Here is a 22660-nt window from a genome sequence, read left to right as displayed (position 1 = left end):
GCTTTCAGTAATTTAGTGCACTGGCAAAGGTGATAGTCAAAAGAGAACAATGAATCTCAGAAATAGGTCATACAATGCTATTTTTGACATCACTATTAAAGCGTAAATATAGGGCTCATATGATTAAAGTCTTTGCTTGAAGCTTGGTAAATAACTGAGTGGTGAACCACAGATAGCCTTGGAACATCCCTGAGTACTGCTATCACTATTTCCAGTCTGTGATTCAGTTTTCTCTGAGTGAAGGAAGGCATTTTTAAACTTAGCCAAGCTGAGGTTTTTGAATGAAAACATACAGTGCATTCATATCTAATTTGTGGACAAAATTTGCTGATGCCCATGCTCTTTATTTGCTTTGCAAGCTCTTCTTTTACCACCAAGAACTGAGGCTTCTTCTGAGGTATGGAAAGCTTCATCACTAACTGCATAAAACCTTGCTCCAGGAGAGCTTCTGAACCAACGAGATAGAATACCATATATAAGGGTTGTTGATTTTTAAATTGTTATATTTTCCCATCTGTTTTTCATCATTTAGATTTTAAGACCAAGTTCCCGTATGAGAAATTAATGTTAGAGCAAGCATATGGGCACATGATTAATAAATATAATAAAGTGTTTTAATTAAAGTGCTAACATAGGTATTAATGAGTACTAAGACTATTAAGAATTTGTAATAATTTGTTATTGAAGTAATAATACGATTATGAGAATTCTGAGTTTATGCAGTTTTTCTAAACCTTATTGCTTTGCCCAACCTTTGCTTATGTTTATTTGCAGATCAAACTGCAAGCAATGATCTGAGATTCACAGGCAGCATGGTTCTTTCTAGGATGACATTTAGCGTTAATAAACTAGAGGTTTATACACAGCACTCAAACAGAGAACTGTTTGTCCTTTTTATTAAAAGCAAAACTGGTACGAACGAAACGGAAGAAAAACAGGAACTGAAAACTCAAGGAGTTTGAACTTCTGCAGCTTCTTTGTTGTAATTTTTTGGAGGGCAGAGAAGCAGGTAGCCGCCCTCTCTGCTCCCATAGAAGTACTGACACTCCCACTGATTTTTCTTCCTGAAAGCCATTGACAGTGTTGCTTAGACCACTGTAGACAAAAAAGACTTAAATGTGGTTAGTCAGGCAGGCAGCCAGTGTTCGCTTATACAGTAATCCCCACAGATTTTTCCCCCTGGACTTCTCATGAATAAACTGGGGGGGAACCTGTACAGAAATGCCACTGTCCCAGACTCACCTCATCTCTGTATCCTGCATGCGCTTTGGCAAATTAAATTAAAAGCCCTGTCGTATTAGTCTTGAGTGAAAAGTGTGAAAATATATATATGGACATAGTTTAGTAATAACTAAAAGAGAAATGGTCTGAAGTATATCAAGAATATTGGATTGTTCACTGATGCAACTAAACTGTTTGATCATTGCTAATAGCACTTGTGTCACTCAAAAATTGAAAAGGTACAGTGTAACCTGCATTTCTCTCTGACCCTGTAAGGCAATCAGCTGAAGTATTGCTAGTCAGAATTAAGCAGTTTCTTTCATGTGTGCTTGATTCTCATTTTATCCAATCAACAGTTTACCTCAGTAATTTCTTAAAGATACGAATTCTTATGTTGGACCAAAAAAATTGGTATTAACAGATTTTAGTTTATGCTGAAATTATATGCCAGCAGAATTTGAAGCTGGCATCCAAAATCCTCACTGGAGTTTGGAAAGAAAAAGGACAGTATTATCTGGCTATTTTAATCTCCCCTAAATATAGACTTTAAACTGGCATTCCAGTTTCAGAACATTTGGAAAAGATTTAACTTTACCCCCCCCCCTTTTTGATTGGGAAACATAAACCGGATGACATAGCTTTATTTCATTTCTTCATGCAGAGACGCTAATGACAGCTCATAATATTTGAGATTGTATTGAAGGTCTTTGCTGTTCCCTAGAACCTTCTGTGATGATGACACTAGTTCTTACACCTAAGTATTCAGCAAATTTTTTTTTACATACCATTTTGCATCTGAATTCCTTTTGTTCCTGCATGTGAAGGTTTCAGGATAGCAGTGAGTTACCTCAGCGTTTGTTTTTTTAAAAAAAAGATTGCATTTCTGAACAATCTGCAGTGAGTTAGGAAATCTGAATGTTGCCCCTTTTGGTCTAGTGTGGTATAAATCCATCTGTTAATATTTTGTAACATTCTGACTTCCGTGAAAGCAGTCAGATATATTTTAGAGAGAACGTTTGGGTTTTTTCTGAAATACCTTTAAGACTAACACATGTATAACCCTGTGATTTAACCTTATAATCTTTTTTCAGGAATAAACTGCAGGATAGATAAGCAAAATTATTTCAAGTGTGTTATTTTTAAACATTCATGTAAATATCTTTCTTAACATAAAATGTGTTTTTCATTAAGAATAGCTGTGGTGTACGTAGTGGTCTCTCTTCTACTCCTTGTTTTACAGGTGCACACCTAGTTACTCAGTGGGTTTTTTATTCAGTTTGCCTCTCTGTACAACCACAGGTAGCAGCAGATAGCGGACCTTCTATCCATCTGAAACCGTAGCTATCTATTTTCCCAACAGTCTAGCATTGGTGAAGAGTGTTGAGGAAGGATTAAGGTCTGTGATGATGATGATGATGAGGGTCTGAGCCTCACCAAACAGTCAATTGCTTCCCTGGAGGTCCTGATGCCGTTTGCCAGGGAGCAGCGAGAGCTGAGCCGGGGTGGTGGGGGGGTTGGTACGGCCGGCAGGGCAGGGGCCTCGCCACCCCAGGCTGAGACCTCGCTGTGTGCACCCCGTCCCGGGGAGCCGAAAGAAGGGGCCACCCTGGTCCACGCTGTCGTGGAGCCGGCCCGGCACTATGGCAGCCCAGCCTCTCGCCACGGGGGTCACGGTTACTGCTGTCGTCCTGTCCATCGCCAGCACCGCTGCGCAGATTTCCTCTAAGGAGCTGTGACGCGTGTTGAACGTGATTGTTTCTTCGCAGTCGCTGCATTTTAGTATCTCTTTGGTGCGTCTTTATTTAGGCTGGGATTGTAGCCTCTCTGCGATGAAAACATCGGTACTGCTTTAGGCTTGTAGAGGGAGAGCCAAAGAGTATCCTGCTCTGTTAGCAGGACTCCATGACATGTTATCACACAAACTTGCGTAAAAAAGCAAGTAATGGTGCAGAAAAATCATCTGACTGCTGTTTATGAAAAAATTCTTGACTAGATTTAATGGTCAGATATGGGCTTCAAAAAGTAAAAGGGAGGTGTTGGCCTGTAAAAAAACATTCACTAAGACAGCTGTTTTTTTCATGTCCAGTGAAGAGCAGCAGCTCCTCAGGAAACACAGGACACTTTCAACAGCTGTCATATAAATCAGATGTATCTTTGAGGGTGATCCATTCTCGAAGTAAGCACTCGCTTTTTGGAAACAGCAACCGCTGTATATCAGGTGGGAGGGATGTGTAGACAGGTATCACATGGGTGTACAGGGATGTTTACCAGCTTCACTAAGTGCTATTTTTGTGACAGATTAAATCCAACGGTGAGCTGCTCATTAAAAACGTTCAGCTGCGGCACGCAGGGAGGTACACGTGCACTGCTCAGACGATTGTGGACAACTCCTCAGCTTCAGCTGACCTTGTGGTAAGAGGTAAGGTTCTCCAGGTAAAACAGAAATGTGGCTGGTTTTCACCTAGACAAGCAGAGTGTTTCTGGGTGTTCAGAATATGTTATTTCTTATCAAGAAATGACAGAAATTAAAATGAGAAGTGCATGAACATGCAAAGTCCTTCAAGTCTACTCAGGGTACTGATTCTACTCCAGACATTTAGAGGTCTAACTAAGCGTGTGTTTTCCTGGAAAGCAATAAATATTTTTTTTATTATGGGTATTTTCCTTATGTTAAAGTAATTTTTAGACAGTTTAATTTTGTGTTCATTATTAAAAATAGATTTTAAGTATCATTTCAATGTATCCACTGTATAACATTTTTAAGAAGCCACTTCTGTTTTCTCATAAAGCTTATGAGTTAAATCATTTTGTATAATACCAGGCCTACATTAAAAGGATTCCTAGTTTTCAAATGACAGAAACCAGGACATTTGGGGTTAAGGTTATCACTCCATTGTTAACTGATTCATGTCTGTTAAGTGTTACTTTGGTCTCAAAACACTGCTTGCTCATACGGTATGTATCCTACAAGATCTGTTACAATGCATGGTTTCAATAGCGTGAGTTAATTCACGTCCTTTGGGCATTTTACTCTGTTTCGTGCTTCCAGGTATAACATGTTCTGAAGTGCTAATGCTCTGTAAGGCTGACAATTCAAAGCAGACGTAATTTGTACTTGGAGCCGCATTGCTGTCATGTTTTGCCCCACGTTCCAGTTATACTATAGAGCTGTATAGCAGCTGAAGTATAGCTTGTGCCTTGGTTCTGAATTTCTGTCATCTGAGGATGTTGTGGACTTGAATATTTCTGTTTTTAATTTTCGCTGGGTATTAACAACCAGTGAATGTCATCACTTTTGGATGAAATGTCAAAGCAAATATGATAAGTGGTAAAACTGCAGACTACATCTGCAAAGAAAAAGAGAAGGGTCTGTTCATGTGCCTTAGTATTATGTAAGAAATTCCTTTTAAAAATAGAGACAAGGTGCCTTATCAAGCTTCTGATTCTCCTTTCAACTCAGTAATTATAATTAGAATCATTGCTCTGAGGTTATGTTGTGGAAGAAATTAGCATTCATTTTATGCTCAACGTTTGGGTTTTAATATGATGAACACAGTTCTGCTCTAGTGCTGAGCAATTCTCACTGCCGTTGTTGGCAGTGGAAGGCTCAGCATCTTACGTGGGCAAGGTTAAATATCTGATTAAATATGACAAAAGTGACATTATAGTTTCACTGCATTGGTAGGAAGAGGCAACAGCGCAGTATGAAAACACAGAGGCAGGTTCCAGAGCGTCTCGTCAATGAAGCAGTAAAGGATAGCCGCTGTTCATGCAGGCACACAAAGATATTTTGCCTGTCCACAAAACACTTCAACACTCCGTATGGATTGTCCTGTGTGGTCTTAGAGTATTAGAAGGGCTGTCGTGTTCAGGAGACTCGCTAGTGACATTAGTACACCCAAGACCGTCGGGCCTCTGAGCGCACCAGCGGGCCTTAATGGCCCGACCAGCCTCACGCGGGACGCCCACCCCTGCAGCTGCCCGTCGGCCCAGGACCCCAGTTCAGCTCAGCCCCGGACCTTCAGCCCTGACCGGAGCTGTGTTGCAGGCATGCCTGCCTCCAGCCCTGCCCCCGGGTGGGCTCCAGGCCTACGCCGTCGGTAGCTTCTCTCCTGGGCGGGCTCCTCGGATATAGGCGGTGGTTTGTCACCTGGGCGCACCAGATTCCTTGCCCGTGGTACCCAGGACTGCCGTGTCAGTACCCGGCTCTGCCCGCCGTGTTCGGACCCTGCGGGACTGCGCCCCATTGCTGAAGGAACTGCCGGCCCGGGGGTTACTCGTGTGTCCCGGCTCAGCTTTCCTGAGGGAGCAGCTGGCCCTTGGTGTTTCCCGACAGGTGCCATTTTCAGAAACTTTGGTAGTGAGGTGAGAAGCTGTAAGAGAGATCTCCTAAAGAAGGAAGGAAGGAAGGATCTTGGGACTGAGGAACCTTTCCATACCTTCCGGCTTGAGGGCTTCTGAAGTGAACAGTCCTGCAGGAGAAGGGGTCTCTCAGGCCTTACGTACCCCACTCCTTAGAGCTGGGCTAGCAGATATGCACGTTACCAGGGTGGAGAGTTGACAAACAACCCTCATCTCAAAAATCAGCTCTTAGCCACAGCTTCTACTTCGTGCGTCCTCTCTGAAGGCTAATAGGCTGTTTCCACATGCAGTGATGTATTTAGTCCTCACCTTGAAAGGGAGGTCCGAGGACAGCTAATTAGTAGATTAGTTTTCAATGCCACGATTTGAATTTTAATAGAAGTTGGTTAGGAGCAATCCAGTAGTCAATTGATGTACATTTTTCCAAGGATACTAAATGGGAACTATTTTTGGATCTTAGGAGAAGAAACAATCAGGAATTAGATCGTCAAAGTCATAGGCCAGAGCCCAATAGGTTGTGTAGAGTGGTCATGCTTATTTCTTTTTAAACAATGGCATATATATTCTTTAAGGAACCAGTCTAAATTTGAATACTTTTGGGGTCAGGAATGGAATTGCTTGCTCATTAGAAGGATAAATTAATTGAAACCAAGGAACAACGATATATGGTAGTATATTTGTTTGATTCAGTTAATTTCATTTGATTCCTCTTGCTCAGATTTATGGAGAAAATAAAGAGCTCAAAAGCTGAAGGTACATTTGGCACACTGCGTGTTTAGATCTGATGTAGAAATCTCGTTCCATTCTTTTTGCTGAGTTGTTTTTGTTTTGGTTTTCTGTGGTTTCTCTGTAAATACTGCAGAGACATATATCCTGTTATTTCTTGTTGGTTTTTTTAATATGCTCTGGGACTTGTTCAATCAGATTGTTGGATAATTACCTGAATCATGTTGACATATTATTATCTCTGAATGTGGAATCAGAAAATACTTCTCAATAGGTCTAATGCATTGTCTCTGTTTTTACACAACAGTTAACATATATCACATAATTGTGTATCATAGAAAACAGAAGCATAATAACAAAACCAGAAGAGTCAATATGAAAAGAATGATCTGAAAATACCTATAGGCCAAGTTTGTAAGTAGGTACTAAGCTTTGGGTTACAGAATTGCTGTAAGTTTGAGGGGTTTTAGCACAGCTTACTGAACATTGTGGTGTCTTTTACAGATGAAGATTCCTGTACTCACATATGTATGTGCCTGCATCATTCTCTTCTTAGTTTTCTAGTCTATGAAAAAAGTCACCTGTGCCTGTTGATCTGCACATTTTAGTCTCTCTTCTGGGGACCAAGGCACAGCACAGCAACAATAAAAAGTTACCCACACAAAGTAGAGGTGTGGGAGTAGTAGTAATTAAAAGAAAACTTTTAAAATTTAAAAAATGCATTTAGAAAAATGCAAGTATTCGCTTCAGCAGTTTTTGTCTGTTATTATTGTTCAGAAATAAACCGGATGAGGTTTGGTGGAGAGGTATAATACCATTTACTAGGTTTAGCGACATACCTGGAAAAAACAGGCAAGTTTTGGGAACAGAGGCCTATCTCTTCAGATCTGAAGTACAACTAACAAACTCAAAGCCAAATATGGATTGAGAATAATTGCTGTTATTTTATCATAGCTATTTTAAGTAGTTGGTTTGAGCAGAAACCATTTAGTACTTCAAAAGCATGGAGGTGAGACTGTGAACTAGTTTAGGACAAGCAATTTCTACCTGTAATGATTTAGCTGGGTGTTGGGAGCATAGTAATATGTCATCAAGCCAACATCTGTATTTAGTTCATGACTTTTTATATTCACTAAAGCTATGAATTTTGAAATTAATCTTTGCAAGTATCTGTCGTTTGAAGAAAAAGAAAGTACTCTTTAGAAATAATTTTATAGGTCCTGTGATGATCAAGACTGAAAGGGCAGATGTGGAATGGCTGTTCCATGAAAAGTTTTTTCACTTTGACAGCTTAGTGCTTCTGTTCCTTGGTCGTGGTCTTTGTGGGGTTATTCTGGTGCACAGAGGTTGTTCACTTTCACCCATGTAGTTTGCAAGACTGCTCTTAGTTCAGTGAGTGTAGCGGATTCCACATTTTGGCATGGTTTTTTTTAAATTCTTGTTGTGGGAAGGCTTTTGTTGAACTGTAGAGAAACGTTGCCTAGTTCTGCTTTTACTCAAGTTATATTAGTCTGTAGGAAGTTTGAATCTGATGGTGGGTTTACCACATTGGGGTAATATGAAGGCCAAGAGAAACGTGAAGAGGTCTATAGAAATGTCTTTCAAGGTATGTTTTTTCTCCAATATAGGTTACAAGATTTTCCATTTAAATTGTGGTCAATGCCAATATGGCACAAGCAGAAGTGTAGATTAAAGGTGGGCCACCAATAAGGTCATGTTTAAGTGGAATTTAGGAGGGAAGATTCTGTGTATTTTTTCTGACTCAGTTCGCTGTTGTTTAAAAAAAAGAGCAGCAACAGTTTCAAAGTATCATTTTTTCACTTAAGAAAATCTCAGTATTACTACTTATGCAGGAGTCATGGAAGTTTCATTTGGTAGTTGTTAGATGCAAGAGCACTTATCCTCTGAATCACTCTGTAGAGTATTAAAATGTATATATCCATTTTCAGTCTGTTCTTAAGTAGAAAGTAAGACTCGAAAGCCTTGTATCTGATAAATACAAGGAGGAAAGTTAGTGAACTTTCATTTTCAGAATATTTAATTTGTAAATTGAACTACCAATTTTTTTTCTCAGGTCCTCCAGGCCCTCCCGGAGGTATAAGAGTAGAGGAAATTAGAGACACTGCTGTAGCACTTACCTGGAGTCGTGGAACAGACAATCATAGCCCTATTTCTAAATACACTATCCAGTCAAAAACCTTTCTATCTGAAGAGTGGAAAGATGCCAAAACAGGTAAGAGTAATGCCAGAAGTAATAAAGTCAATACGTTTTGAAGTGTTTGATTGCTTGAAAGCTTGGCTAATCAGAAAATAGTCACAATAAAAGGAAACCAGGGATGCTGTTAGTGTCTGCTACAGAGTTTGGGAGCAGGTACCGTCCTGTCAGTGTGTTGTCAACAGGTTTGTTCCCAGCACTTGGAGGGCCTGAACTGAATATCAAGAAATATGGAAAAGAACAGGCCAGAGTTTTTACCTGTTTTTTGCCTCTTTCCTTGTTGCTTGAAACATTCCACATCAGCTACTAGAATCATAAAAATTTATTTACAGGTTAATTTGGACGACAGATGGGCGTCTTCATTTCTGTATTTGTTATGCAGAAAGTTGGTTAAAAATGTCTGATTTTTCCTAGGAGCAGACTAAGTTCCAGTTGTGTTAAAACTGGCACCCCTAGAGAAAACATAGCTAAGATTATCCTTCTAACCGCTGGATGTCATCATTGTGCCACATAATTGCAGTTAAGGAGGCACCTACCTGAACGCAGCACACTAACGTGTATTTCTTTGCAAGATTTAACATAAATGCATAAATGATGAAAATATTTTTAGACTACTAGTATCTTTGAATGGTTTATGAAGGATAGGATTGCCACGAGCTATACGGAATTGTCCTATCGATACAATTCATTATGCCACAGTAATAAATTACACCTTAAGTGCTTTTCTGTGGAATTAGGGCATCACAGACTCAGCATTTCTAAATACTAAGAGTTATAATAGTTTCAGCTATTGTCTTTCATTTAAGTTGTCCTTTGAAACTACAGAGATAGATGTCTAAGAAATACTTTGACATATTGACCTGAAAATCTGTTATGTTTTTAGAGTAAAAAGTTAAAAATACTAGGCCTACTGCCTTAAATCATATTTCTGTTCTAGAATATGTAGTATATGTAGCTCTATTGTATATAATTACCTCCAGCAGCCAGCACTAGTATATGACTTATGTTAAAGTAGCCTGGAAAATAAAACTAGAAGGTTCCACAGTCCCTTCCCATCTCTTGTGTCTTCTTTAATAGTTTCTGTAGATAACTGTCTTTGAACTTTAAAAAAAAAATGAATGTAGGAATAAGAGCTGTTCAAATAAATGATAATTTGCTTCAGTAACAATATATGCAGGAGGGAGGATACTTTTAGACCAGTCTCTGCTTTTTTCAGGATAAATTATATTTTATTTCCTATTCATTTTTTTTTCTTTTTAATTAAGAAAAAAAGGAATTGGGAAGAAACAAGGTTATAGGAAGAATAGGAAGAATTTATAAACAGCGGGTGGCAGCTCTGATAGTACTTCCTTTTGTGCTGCGTGTTACTGGAACTAGAAATGTGTAGGAGATGAAAGTGTTGGATGCAGATCTTCACTCTGTCTGGTTCAGAGCAGACACTTGAACCCATCTGTCTCACTTCTCAGGAAGATTCCCAATTTGCAGTGTTGCAGGCATGATGGAATGGACTCTCTGCATCTCTGAAGTTCTTCTGCTTCACAGAATTAATGATAGTCATTGAGACATGCAGTCAGACTTTGAGTCTTACCCTGTAGCATGTTGAGTGGGATTCACAACTTGAGTGGGACAGGGAGGAATCTAGATTGTTGACTTCCTTTTTTAAGAAGCTAGCAGGAAGATGTTCATTTCTGAAAAGTTGAAATAAACTATTCCAGTGTTTTAAAAATCATTGCTTTTTCATTTGGACCACACCGAGTAATTTTGATTAATACATGATTCCCTCAAAAAATAGTTAAAATCACCATAGTAACCATCAATGGCACCACTGCAAGCTTTTACTTAATTTCTGGGCTCCTCCCAGTTTGGCTTGGTGTTCACTTTCATATGAAAGAAGCATGATGAACAGTCCAAATTGATCTCTCATCAGTGTTTAGACTATCATTTAATGCTGCTAGTTTCCAATGTGTGGGAAAAAAAATATACTTTGGCATGGCACTTTGGAATACTGTTCTTGTTATTGCTACTACCATTACTCCCAAACCAAATCCTTCATCTCAGGTTGCATAATATCAAGTGTGTTTTATGAAAGAAGCATGTTCTACTTCACAGTATGGAGATGTGTATGAATGGGTTATGTAATAAGTTGTTTACATTTATGTTGCTCTTTCCAGTTAAGGGGATCAGATTCTCATCATGTTGAGTATTCATAATTATTCTGGGAATTTCTGGCACGGTAAGATTCTTTATGAAGAGATAGAAAGTAGCCCAGGAAAAGGAATGCCAAATTTATATCATGGCTTGCATACCATAGGAGGTTTGCAGTGGCTCTGTTGACTGGACAGAAAAATACTTTGATTAAGGATGAGGGAGGGTGATGGGCAGGTAGAAGGAAAATGGAAAGTGTTTTTCTTTCTCTTTCAGGGCCTCACTTTAGAATGAAAAATTTAATGATCATTAGGTAGAGGAAAGTTGTGTCACCATCCAGTGCTTACACAGCCGTGCCTGGTTTTTTTGCAGCCATTGCATTCTTATTTTAATTCCAAACCAGCTGCCTTTCCAGTGCAGAATATCTCATTTCTCATCTCCCTTGAACCCAAGATTCTAACCTGACAAACAACTCTTGGCACACGCAATAAAATGAAAATCCTCTTTCTATAACTGCAGACAGCTGTAGAAACAACCCCTATTGTCTGTGAATTGTAGACAGAGAGTCATGAGTTACGCATTTTGTTTATGGTAAAGAAGCTCATCCTTATGACAGTAATAAGTCTTTCCACAGGAATTACAAGAACACTTACCCTTGTGGAATCAGAACTAGATAGCAAGTTGTAACATGCTCACTAATAAGGTGCACCAAAATATGACCACATTTTATAAACCACTCTTTATCAATTGATCGAACCCTCCATTTGCACATGTCTAGCCCTTGTATATATCATGAATTTTTATTTTACTGTTTTGGCATTCCAGATTTCTCATTGCATTTGTCTGTAGGCAAAATGAAATTCTACAACTACAATATGTAATTAGTAAGGATACCTCATAACTACATGTACTTCTTTTGCTTGTTCACACCCAGCTAAAACTTACTACTCTATAAGGGTTTATCCAAGATAGTGCCATAGTTTCCAAATTCCCAGTCACTGCATGAGTACTCCTTGTAAAATGTGGTATTCCTAATGTACAACAAGTTTCCTTCAGTTGGGTATGTGTGGTTGCAGAATAGTGGTAGTTTTGCCGAAATCAGCCACGTTGTTGGTTGACCTTATTGTAAAAATGCTGTTTTCTAAAGCAATTTCTTATTTATTTTAGAACCATCAGATATTGAAGGAAACATGGAATCTGCAACAGTGATTGATTTAATTCCCTGGATGGAATATGAGTTCCGGATAATAGCAACAAACACTTTGGGGACAGGAGAACCTAGTATGCCATCACAGAGAATTAGAACTGAAGGCGCTCGTACGTAAACAGAAAATATCAAGTTTTTTAATGTGCTTCTTCATTTTCACATTTTTATTAATCAATTTTGTAATTTTGGTTTTTATTTGAAAAAAGCACTTTATAAGATGCAAGTCTGGAGAATATCTTTTCAGCCATACTACTGTAGATTTCAGTAACCAAATACCAGACTGTCCAGATGTGATAGCATCAAAGCAGACAGGAAGGAAACATCATGGTAAAAATGGCAAATTTGCCTCCATTGCTGAAACAGAATCATACTGTATCTTTCAGAGATCCCCTACTGTATCTATCCGTCAGGTTGTTTGTGTGTGAATGCATGCACATGCTTGGGACCAGGGTACAGGATTTAGAAAAAAACATGCATGTGTTTAACAAGGAAAAAGTCCATTTGCTGTTTAGTTTGTATTCTAACTAAAGAATACATGGCAGGGTGTGTGGTATACTGGATAATGCCATTTTTCTGTGATTGAAGGTTTGGTCTTGTGTCTTCTTATTCCACGTCAAAGATGTGACATTATCCGACACAACATACGCCCTTATCAGTCTAATTGCTCAGTGTTAAAATCTCAGAGCATATTTAAGGATATCCTTTAGGCTCAGGCACGTCCTTTTTAAAATTAATTCTCCAAAATGAGGAATTAGATGTTATTATTCAAGATAATACATTCTGGTTTGACTGTACAAAGGAGATAACAGCAGTGCTCTAGGAGCAAAAAGACTGTGTCACACAAAGCCTCTATATACCAGTATATCCTCCTTAACACATATTAGCACCCATGTGCAACCTAGATATATTTACAATTGTTGTCCCACTAAAAATGAAAAACCAAAGTGTAAAAGTTAATTTTTGCAATTACACCTGCTAGGTTATTGCTTTGATTAGATAGTATTTTCAAAATAAAATGTATTTGCATTGCAAATTTCAAAACACATATTAAAAAAGACTCACATTTGGTCCATTAAAAATTTTGTTGCTTAAGGAGAAAGGAAATACAGATTGGTTAAATTAATCTGGACAGGGAAGGAAAAGCCAGAGAACTTCAATACTAAAGTAAAAGGAAATTGCCGCGTATAAAATTGACTATTAGCATCATATATTTTATGACTTAACAGCTGTATTTGAACACCCAGGAATCTAAATGAGAAATCTACACACACTTCTTGGAGTGCCTGGTGCACAGTAGACATTTTTGAAATGTCAGAAAAGAGACAGAAAGGGAGGGGAAATAATGCTCACAGGTGGAATAGTGATAGTATCCTGCAGTTTGCAGTGTGCCATGTTCATGGTATTTGTTGTAGCCTCCAAAAAATGGCGTACCCTTCAGTTTTGTAGCAGGATGCAATGCTTTTGCAAGGAGTAGTCTGTTTAGGCTGTTGTCTGATTCCCCACGCACACCACCATTGTCATCTCTGGCAGACTGTGAGACATTTTTGGTGAAAAAAAAGCAAAATGTTTATGTAGGCTTCCTAGGCATCAATCAGCACTTCTTGCCATGCCAAAATAGGGTATAAATCAGTAACAGTTTGCAGATGAACTTCTGTGCCCAAGTGCATTTCCTGCCAGGAGCTGGAATTTGTTATGAGCAGCAGCAATAGGATTTGGGTTGCACTGTCAACTTCCAGGGTACTACAGAACCAGTACTGTGTGTGCATTTTCATGTAAATCTGAAGAAGGTAAGTATTTTATTGCACAAACAACAGCCCATATCCACACACTGTAGTTATTTTTAACATTTTTTCTATGTTAAACAGCAACAAACAGTGCCGTATCTTTGTTGTACTCTATGAGTGACAAATAATATCTGTTAAACTCACAGGTTATCAGTGCCTTTTTCAGTCTCTCTTCTTGTAGATAACTAATTTCAGTAACATCTTTATTAGCATGCTAAGAATGTGTGCTATGATTTTTCTTTTTAATGAAATCTGCTTCCTTCATCAATAACATATTTCACAGTGATTTCTTGAAATTCAGTGGATCAAAGTCTGCTTTTATGTATTTTAGCTTCTGGATGCATTAGAGTAATTGTCTAAGTACAGCTGTTTGAATTAGTAGCCTGGTCTTGATGGAGGGAGAAACCTGGGTTTAATGGTTGAGAGAAGGAGAGAGATTCTTTTGAAAAGGGTGATTTGTAAGACATTAGACAGTCTTTTTTCTCTTCTCCAGCAGCCTCTGTTATCTTCTTTGACTACTTAAGCATTCTAGCAAACCTCTGCTTCTAACTTACCACTGAAGTTATATGCTTATAATAGATAGTGTGACTACTGTGTATTTCAGTAATAACAAGGTCAAGTAATAAGTCAAGCTTCCTCTCGAATTGTCATGATACGTATGTTTAGTCTCACTCTCCACTAATTTGTTTTCTGGAAGGCCTGAAATAAATAACACAAGCCATGCACTGAATGCTGATTTCAATTTCAAATTTATTGCTATATATTTTTATCCTTTCTGGAACCATTAATCCTTCCCTGCTTTGTGTTTCTCCTCAGCTGACCCTCAGAGAAGGCCTCAGCAAACATCTTAATTAGTAGGAGAGCACTTAGGAATTATCCCCTTACTATCTTGTGACGTTCACTGATCAGTGGAGAAAATGCCTGATTGTACAAGAATTCTTAACACAAAGAACACGTTCATGTAGATATGACATGTAATTAATGCATGGTCACCTGGGGCATATTTAATGCACTATAGATAGGCCATCATCTCCTAAGTTTTCAGTGGTACTTTGTGTGTCCTTAGTATTGAGTGACAGCAAATAAATACACAAACACCATAGAGGGATAGCAATAGAATCATCACACTTAGTGCAAAGAGTCTCACAGAAATGAGAATACAGGACTGATTTGTAATGGAGTCCTTCAGGGTATCCTGCTTTACCAGTCAGTTGTGCACTGATGATAGCTCAACAGTTTTTATTTCATCACTCAGAATATCAGTGTAAAATACAATAAGTAAATTACTAAGTGCTATGCCAGCTTTGCTTCTGAACATCTACCCATTCTGAACATGCCAATCAAGAAGACATGCGCCACTAATCTAGAATAGGATTAGGATGCCAATGCTTCAAATATATATCCATAGATTTAACACTACACATTGTGAGTAAATATATTGAAGTAGATGGAACTAAATACATGTGCAAGTCCTGGGTGCTTGAGCCTTTGGCATGCCAACATCCGAGGAAGCACAAGAACAACACACAGTGCTTTTCTTAAGACCTATGAGGAGTGTTCCGTTTCTGAATATTCAGTTAAATATTTGTAGAGAATATGGTTGAAAAGACGAATGATTGCTAGCTATAGTTAGAACTGGCATGGTTCCTGCAGCAGTAGCTATACATTAGTCTTGGCAAGACCACAGACTCTCACAGCTATTACAGACTATCATTATTTTAATTGTGTGTGCCACGTGTGCTCATTGGCCCTGCTGGTAAAAGGAAAAGTAAATAGTGATATTTTTACTGACTGCATACTTTGTAGTCATTTTTCTCGTCTCTTCTATTTTTCTAGCTCCTAATGTGGCTCCTTCTGATGTCGGAGGAGGGGGGGGAAGCAATCGAGAGCTGACAATAACATGGATGGTAGGTATTGCACTGACATGGCACGAAACCTTTACTTCCTTGTGTCTGATCTCCTCCTCCTGAAACTCGTGGATGATTTGTCACTGGCTCCTGTGAGAGCAGGATTTGTACGCAGTATATTCAGGTTTTCAGACTTTTCTCATAAAAATATGTAAAAAGGAATGAGGAAGACAATATTTTAGATGGTTTTGTATTGGACGTTTCTAAGATATGATCTAAAACATTCTTGGAGTATGTTTCAGAGAGATTGAAACACATACTGACTATGATAATGCATTGATGTAACTGCATTTGAAAATTCTGCATATTGTATCTTTCTTTGAGCCTTTTTCTGTTAAAATCTGAATAGCACGCAGATTACTACAACTAAAAGTATAACAGCTTAATTATGATTTTAATGCGCTATGCACAGATTTACAGGCTTTATAAAAAAAAAAGAAAATACATTGCCATTCTATAAACTAGCCTGTCATAATTATTAACTGGAGTTTTAAGGAAATTCTTGTGTATTGACATTTTATAAGTTTTATTTTTTGGTAATGTGACTGGTAATACAAAACAATGTTGCCTCATACCACAATTTAGCCGTTCATTGAGATCCACGTACTGATATTGTTGTTCTTTTCCTCCAAGCCATTAATTTTTCTTTAATGATTATGTATTAAGCAAAATAAAGAACAGAGAAAGGGACAGAGATAAAATGTTAATCACAAAAATAATGCAATGAAAAGTTAAAAAAATTACAGCGTTATCAAAGAAGCTTTTCAGTAAGCACAGTCTTTTTAAAATTTAATCTCTCTCATGTACTGTAGGTATTCAGTTCACGATATTTTGTCTTTAAAAAGTCTTATATATATAGCTATATTTATAAATGCTCTCTTCATTCTGGTATTGAAGCAATGGTTTTTAAAACTTACCTATACTGTGGGGAAAAAAATGCTTCTGAAAACAGGGAAGAAGGGAAAAGACAGGAAGAAAGCAAACCCCAGAACAAGAGAGCATAAGAATTTATAAGCAAAGCTGTTGTGTAGGCAAAAGTTACATGGAAGAGAGAGTTGAAGTCTTCTGAAGGGTATTTGGGAAAGCTAGGGGGGAGAAATAAAGCAAAAAAAGCCTATCTGATTCATGTCAGAGCCTATCAGTATCCAGCAAAAACAGAGTTACAGAAGCATTACCTCTGGCAAAGAAAGGTGATTAAATGTTATGCTTGAAAAAATTACCAAGTCTATCTTGCTAATGACCTCTCTGTTCACCTTCATATAGCTATGAGGCACATAAGGCACTTTATGCCATTTTTGTCTTTTGGGGAATAGTTTGTATCAGATGTAGCAGCTTATTTACCTCTATGAAGACTGCTTTTTCTTGTGGGAAGTGATATAAAGATGACATAATTCCAACAGCAACTTTGTCATTGTTGTATAGGGATCCTCATGAATGTACAAATTTTAATTCATATGCATATTTCTTTCTTTTTGTGCTTAAGGTTGATCATACCTCTTTGGAAAAGTTCTGAAGTATGACACAGAAATAGTCAGCCGTGTGTTTGGGCTAACACATTTGGGCTTTCCTGTTTTGGTTTGGTTTTAATTCAATTCAAAATATTTACTCAGTCTTCCTAAGTATTTTAGCAATGAATTTACCTAAAGAAAAGATTTCTAAGTTTCTGAAAAAGGAAGAACTACACTTCTGTTAAAATATATTGGAAAGGTTATTTCTTCATTCCACTAACAATAGGTTAGGAAGTAGATGTATCCTAATGGGTTTGATTCTGATCTTTATTTATTTTTGAAAAGCAAAAGTCGAATAAGAACACATGCAACAGACAGTTGCACAAGACCTAGATTATTTTGTTATTTCTTCACAAGTGCTGTCTTATAAAAACTTTAACAAACTACAGAGCTACTTCTTGCATTGCATGTAAAGAGCCATACTTGTGGCATTTTCAATACAGTGCAAACTCAGCTGTGATCAAATTAAAAAAAAGAAAATTATAACCAGGAGAATAGTGACTAATCCAAGATCTGAAGTACAAGATCATTTCAGTCTTTCCTATATGCCCAAGTAGACTTATAATCCAATTATTTCTCTTACCTAATGTCATGCTTTTTACATCTGTTCTGTAATGAGTAGCTCATTTAGTCAGACAAATTAAGCATTGTTTCAAATATTTAATTCCCAAGAATCTTCCACTACTATGTCTAGCAAGTGTTTTTGAGTAGAGGCATTAGATTTACAGAGCCTGTCTGACAGACAACAATATATCTATCTGTAAGGCTAAGATAAAGGTGTATATTGATTCCCCAAAATGTGCTGACATTTGCATACACTACTCAAAATAGTCCTTAATTAAGAAGAGAAGAACAAAATGTATGGCAGGTTCACATGTTGCTGCCAACCCCCTTTCAGCTTTTGTTATGATTCATAAGCCCAGGTTGAATGAGACAGCCAGAGATGCAATCAAAGCTCTTCTGAGTCTTGTTTTGAAAGAAGAACTGAGAAAGAGAGCTAGGAGTGGCATGCCCATTCTTCTTCATTTTTCCCCATTTGTTTTTTCCTCTTCCATTTTGTTTTTCAAAGTTTTTAGTGGATACTACAAACTATTCAGCTACTTATATCTACTTATTATGTGCAGCCATTGGAGGGCAAGCTGCTTTCAACATTTTATTTTAAGACTTTCCAGAATATAATTTTTAAATGCCAGTCCTGGCTTTCTAAAGTTTGCTCTGGCTGAAAACCATTCTGAGACTAGGGCCGCATCCAGGCCGCTTACTTTGGCATATGAGATATGATTCTGGTTTATTTTAAGCAGCTACATACAATGATAGATTCAGAAGACGAGCTATTGAACGTGATCCAGTCTGTGAAATATTCTCCTTTTTGAATTGTAAGGTTGCCTGTGAATCTAAACTTAGGTACACAAAGGTACGTTAGCTGTTCTGGGAAACTAGGTATCCAGTTTTCACCTGATGTCTAGTCAGACCTGAGGTAGAAAACAAGCTAAGGCATGAGTTACACGTCATCCAATAGGTACACTCAGAATATGCCTGACACACAAAAAATTAAGCACATGAAATAGATTATCCAGGTTTGGAGGTCTGGGTTTTTTTCTCATAGCTGATCTGTAGTTAGAGTCTTCGCCCGGTGGCTTGTGGTTAGCGTCACAACTAGAGACCAAATATCCATCTCCTTTTTGGCATGAGGGGTTTCTCAAATTTTATCTGTTGGCAGTCATCTTAATTACCAATTATACTTAAGTCATTCATGTGTTCTCGGAAGTCATGTTGTAGGTAGATGGGTATCTTTCCACCTTCTAAAGCTCCATTATAATCCAGATTTGCCATACATCAGCATTTCACTATGTTCCCCAGAAAAGCCAAAGAAGTTATGTATGTAGAGACCTGCAGTCAGCTGTATCAGTCAGTTGTCTTCGGCAACATGGAGTCATGGTTAGAGTACCCACTCGGGAAGCAAGAGGCGCTTAGTCCAGAAGATTGTCCGTACATATCCTATGTTCCAGAAGGGTCTCCTAACCCTAGTCATGGTGTGCCAAGGCTACTTTCTAGTATTTGATTGAACTGAGCCACTGTTCTGCTAGAGATGCAGTTAAGTATGGGGAAAAAAGAACAGCAAGCAAGAGGAAACCTGCTGATTACTGAACTCTACAGGTGGTAAATCCTGTTGGATTCTGGGCCTTACTCCCACAGCTGGTTTTTGCCTGTATCCAGTGATGGTCCCGTGCTGAAGCACTGGTGTCTAGGGAGCTTCATCTAGAACCAGCTTTCTGTCCTCAACCAGCTGAAGGCTGCCTGCTTTTAGTATTACTGTACTGTTGTTCTTGTGACTTTAGCATTGATGTTGCAGAGTGGTGAAACTTTACAGCAGCAACAGAGAAAACAGGATACAATGGGATCTGATAGCTGGTACACCCGGGAGAGGGGTCACTTAACTTAAGCTGAGTAAAGTCAGAAGTCCCAGCCTTTGGTCCGATTCTGTACATTTCTTGGAAGCTTTGTCATGAAGAAAAGAAGTTCCATCATTGTTCATATGTCCTTATCAGATATTTTTTCAAATTTTGAGTTCTGACATCTGTGTTTGCCTTAATTTTTCTCTTGTTCTATTATGTATACTAGTGTTCTAATCCATGTGTTATGTTTCTGAAGTCAAAACTTAAATGTTTCTCTTGTGCCAAAAATTCGGTGAGTTTTCACCAGAATTTTCTTTCTCACAGAATCTTTGGAGTTTCATTCTAGCTTCAAACAAATACAAATGTCAAACTTTGTGAGCTAGGGGTTTTTTTTGACTTGTTCCACTATTAACATCTAAGTTTCATAAATCCTTGCTCAGAGTATCTCCACGCATATTGGCTGAAGTGCTACAGTAGTGGGCAAACACCTAAAGAGAATAATTACTCTCTGTTGCACTGCTCCAGGACCTTTACTTCAAGATAAGCTATTTCATCTCTGTGAGGTTTACAGTATGGGAAAAGGTAATGCAGGAAGTTTATTTTCAAAGGATGCTTCTGGTCAGCCTTCAGATGCACTGATGAATGACCTAATTTTGTCCTGTTGGGTGCACTGTCTAATAGTTGTGGTAAAGGCTCTGTGGACTGAGGAGGGATCACTGAATGTAGAGCTTTGGTAAATGAAGCAAAATTCATTATAGCAGATTGTGGTCCATAATTTTAAATTTTCCAGTATCCTTAGGTATAGGAAATCAGCTATAGTTTTAAGAACTATTTTGGATAGATACCTTTAATGTTCATGCTGAAAGTGGGAGTCATTTCACTTAAACTTTTACCAGTTAGAAGCTAGGTAGATAGTCTAAACCAGCAACTGGACCTCCTCCATCATCAGTGAAAAGTGGTAGGATGAATCATTCTTTGAATGTGTCCATCTTAATCAGCTGTGCCAGTTGCCTAGGTGACCAACTTTATGTAAATGAATATAATTTGGGCCGGCCACATAAATTTTCTCTTCTCTCTCTCTGTTTTGCAGGAATATCTATCTACGCAGATGCACATGGACCCATATACTTGCATAGTGTGTCTGTGTTACATAGCCACTGTCGCTTACTCCTTAAGAAACATTTTTTGCTAGCTACAGCTGACAACACTTTTAGTGCACATTCATTCTTGGTTTCTTTCTGTAGGAGATAACATGGTGTGCCTTGCACTGAGTTTGGATGGGGAACAAGATCTTAAAATGTTTTAGTAGCAGCTCTGCTGATTTGATGGTATATTTTTAAAGGGGGTGGGAGCAAATCATAGAAGCAAACCAGGAGAAAATGGAACTTCAGTTCAGTGTTTTTACAATGTGGGTATCGATGCTTTCTGTATTATTTATTTTTCGTTAGAGATCCATTTGTTTAGTTGGCTACAAAAATTAATGTTTTATCTTTTGCCTCTTTAGCCTTTGTCAAGAGAATACCACTATGGCAATAACTTTGGTTATATAGTGGCTTTCAAGCCATTTGGTGAGAAAGAATGGAGAAGAGTTACAGTTACTAATCCTGAAATTGGCCGGTATGTCCACAAGGATGAATCAATGCCACCTTCAACCCAGTATCAAGTAAAAGTGAAAGCTTTTAACAACAAAGGGGATGGACCATTCAGTCTCACTGCTGTCATTTATTCAGCACAAGATGGTGAGTAAAGGTTCCAGATAAGTTTTACACTGAGGGTCCAGATCAGCACTACCATCAGTAGAGAGAACCTGGTCCTTTACACTGATTTATATAGCAACATACACCTTCAGCAAGGAGGGTGTATATTGCTCTCACAAAACACTTGCAGTTTGTTCTGAATAAACAACTTCAGACTCTGCTTTCTATGTGATGCAGGGCACTTGGTTGTACTTGCTGTCAATGAGCAATACACAGAAGCATTCGAGATTCTTCACACCGCTTGTTAAAGGATTTAAAAAAAGAAATTCCGATCTTCATATTGGTCACCTAAAACATTTACATCGTTATCCAGCAATGTCTCTGTGATCTTAATACATGTATTTGACGTATGTGTATTTTTTTTCTTCTTAACAGACCACACTAAAGCCTATTATTCTAGTAGATCAGTATCAGAATTTAGCCCCAAATTGTGAAGGAATGATAGTTCAGTTGTATCTAGTTATATTTCCAGCATGTTTAGAGTCTGATATAAATTATCTGTGCCGCATTCTTTATTCTGGTTTGGAAGTTAGATCTATCAAGTGAATAATTTAATGAAAATCTCTTTGACACTTCACTAAAATCTTTTTCTTAATTCGTACTGGAATTATTTCACATTTCCTATTATCTTTAGGATTGAAGTTTAAATGACATTTCCAAACTTAGTGGGAGAGAGAAAGGACTAGAAGAAGGTCTACCTTAAATCAGAAGAAATATATACAACATCCTAATTGCAACATAATCACTCAAGCCTGTTTTAAAAAAATGTGGTTTATTAATTTCTGCCAGAAACCCAAAGAACTCCTCATATTTTTCTTTCCATAGAGCAGAATCTCCTTCACAAAGTCAACAGATCCAGACCAAAGAGCCAAAAGGAGGCGTATGATAACAAGGCCACATTCTCACACTTCCGACTCTGTTCTTTACTCTGTGTACTTTATAGGAGATTTATGTTCATGATTCCCATTAGCACTAATGGGAGCTTTGCACACAAATCGCCCACACACATAGAAAAGATAAAATAGTCCTTTTGTTTCTTACAATAGTTCAAGCTAGCAACACTTAGCTATCTGAAGAGGCTAATACTAATCCTTTTTCTCAGAAAAGTGTACCTTAGGATATCATCTTCAACAGCTGCTGCAGCAACAGAATGGTTGTTTTTGCAATTGTATAAATGAGTTAGTAAATAGCTATGATGTAGTAAAAGCCATATCTGCCAATTAACATTTCAGTATCCATTCTTTTTCAGAGACATTATCGACAGCTGACTGATAAGCTCCCACATGTTTATATTAGGATTATACTAACCATGTCAGGGATAGCAGTGTGTTTGTATAGCTTTCTAAGTTCAGAGACATGGCGGACCCTAGGAGCTCCAAAAGACAGAGGAAAAGCAAATGTGCAGTAGTGCCAGCTTCCAGATAAAGAAGTC

The 22660-nt window shown here is 38.1% G+C and overlaps 1 protein-coding gene across 1 annotated transcript in view; it reads left to right on the top strand.

Moving 5' to 3' along the window:
• CNTN1 (contactin 1) overlaps positions 1–22660 on the top strand; it is a 271066-nt gene that overhangs the window by 208965 nt on the left and 39441 nt on the right. Inside the window, exons 15-19 of the mRNA XM_052789887.1 lie at positions 3520–3640; positions 8384–8542; positions 11837–11986; positions 15497–15567; positions 20976–21210. Coding sequence (XP_052645847.1) covers positions 3520–3640; positions 8384–8542; positions 11837–11986; positions 15497–15567; positions 20976–21210 — 736 coding nt within the window. The remainder of the gene's footprint in view (positions 1–3519; positions 3641–8383; positions 8543–11836; positions 11987–15496; positions 15568–20975; positions 21211–22660) is intronic.

This window comes from Harpia harpyja, chromosome 6 (genome assembly GCF_026419915.1).
Source record: "Harpia harpyja isolate bHarHar1 chromosome 6, bHarHar1 primary haplotype, whole genome shotgun sequence".
NCBI lineage: Eukaryota > Metazoa > Chordata > Aves > Accipitriformes > Accipitridae > Harpia > Harpia harpyja.
Note: the sequence above shows the minus strand (reverse complement) of the source record. Positions and strands in the feature narration are given on the sequence as shown.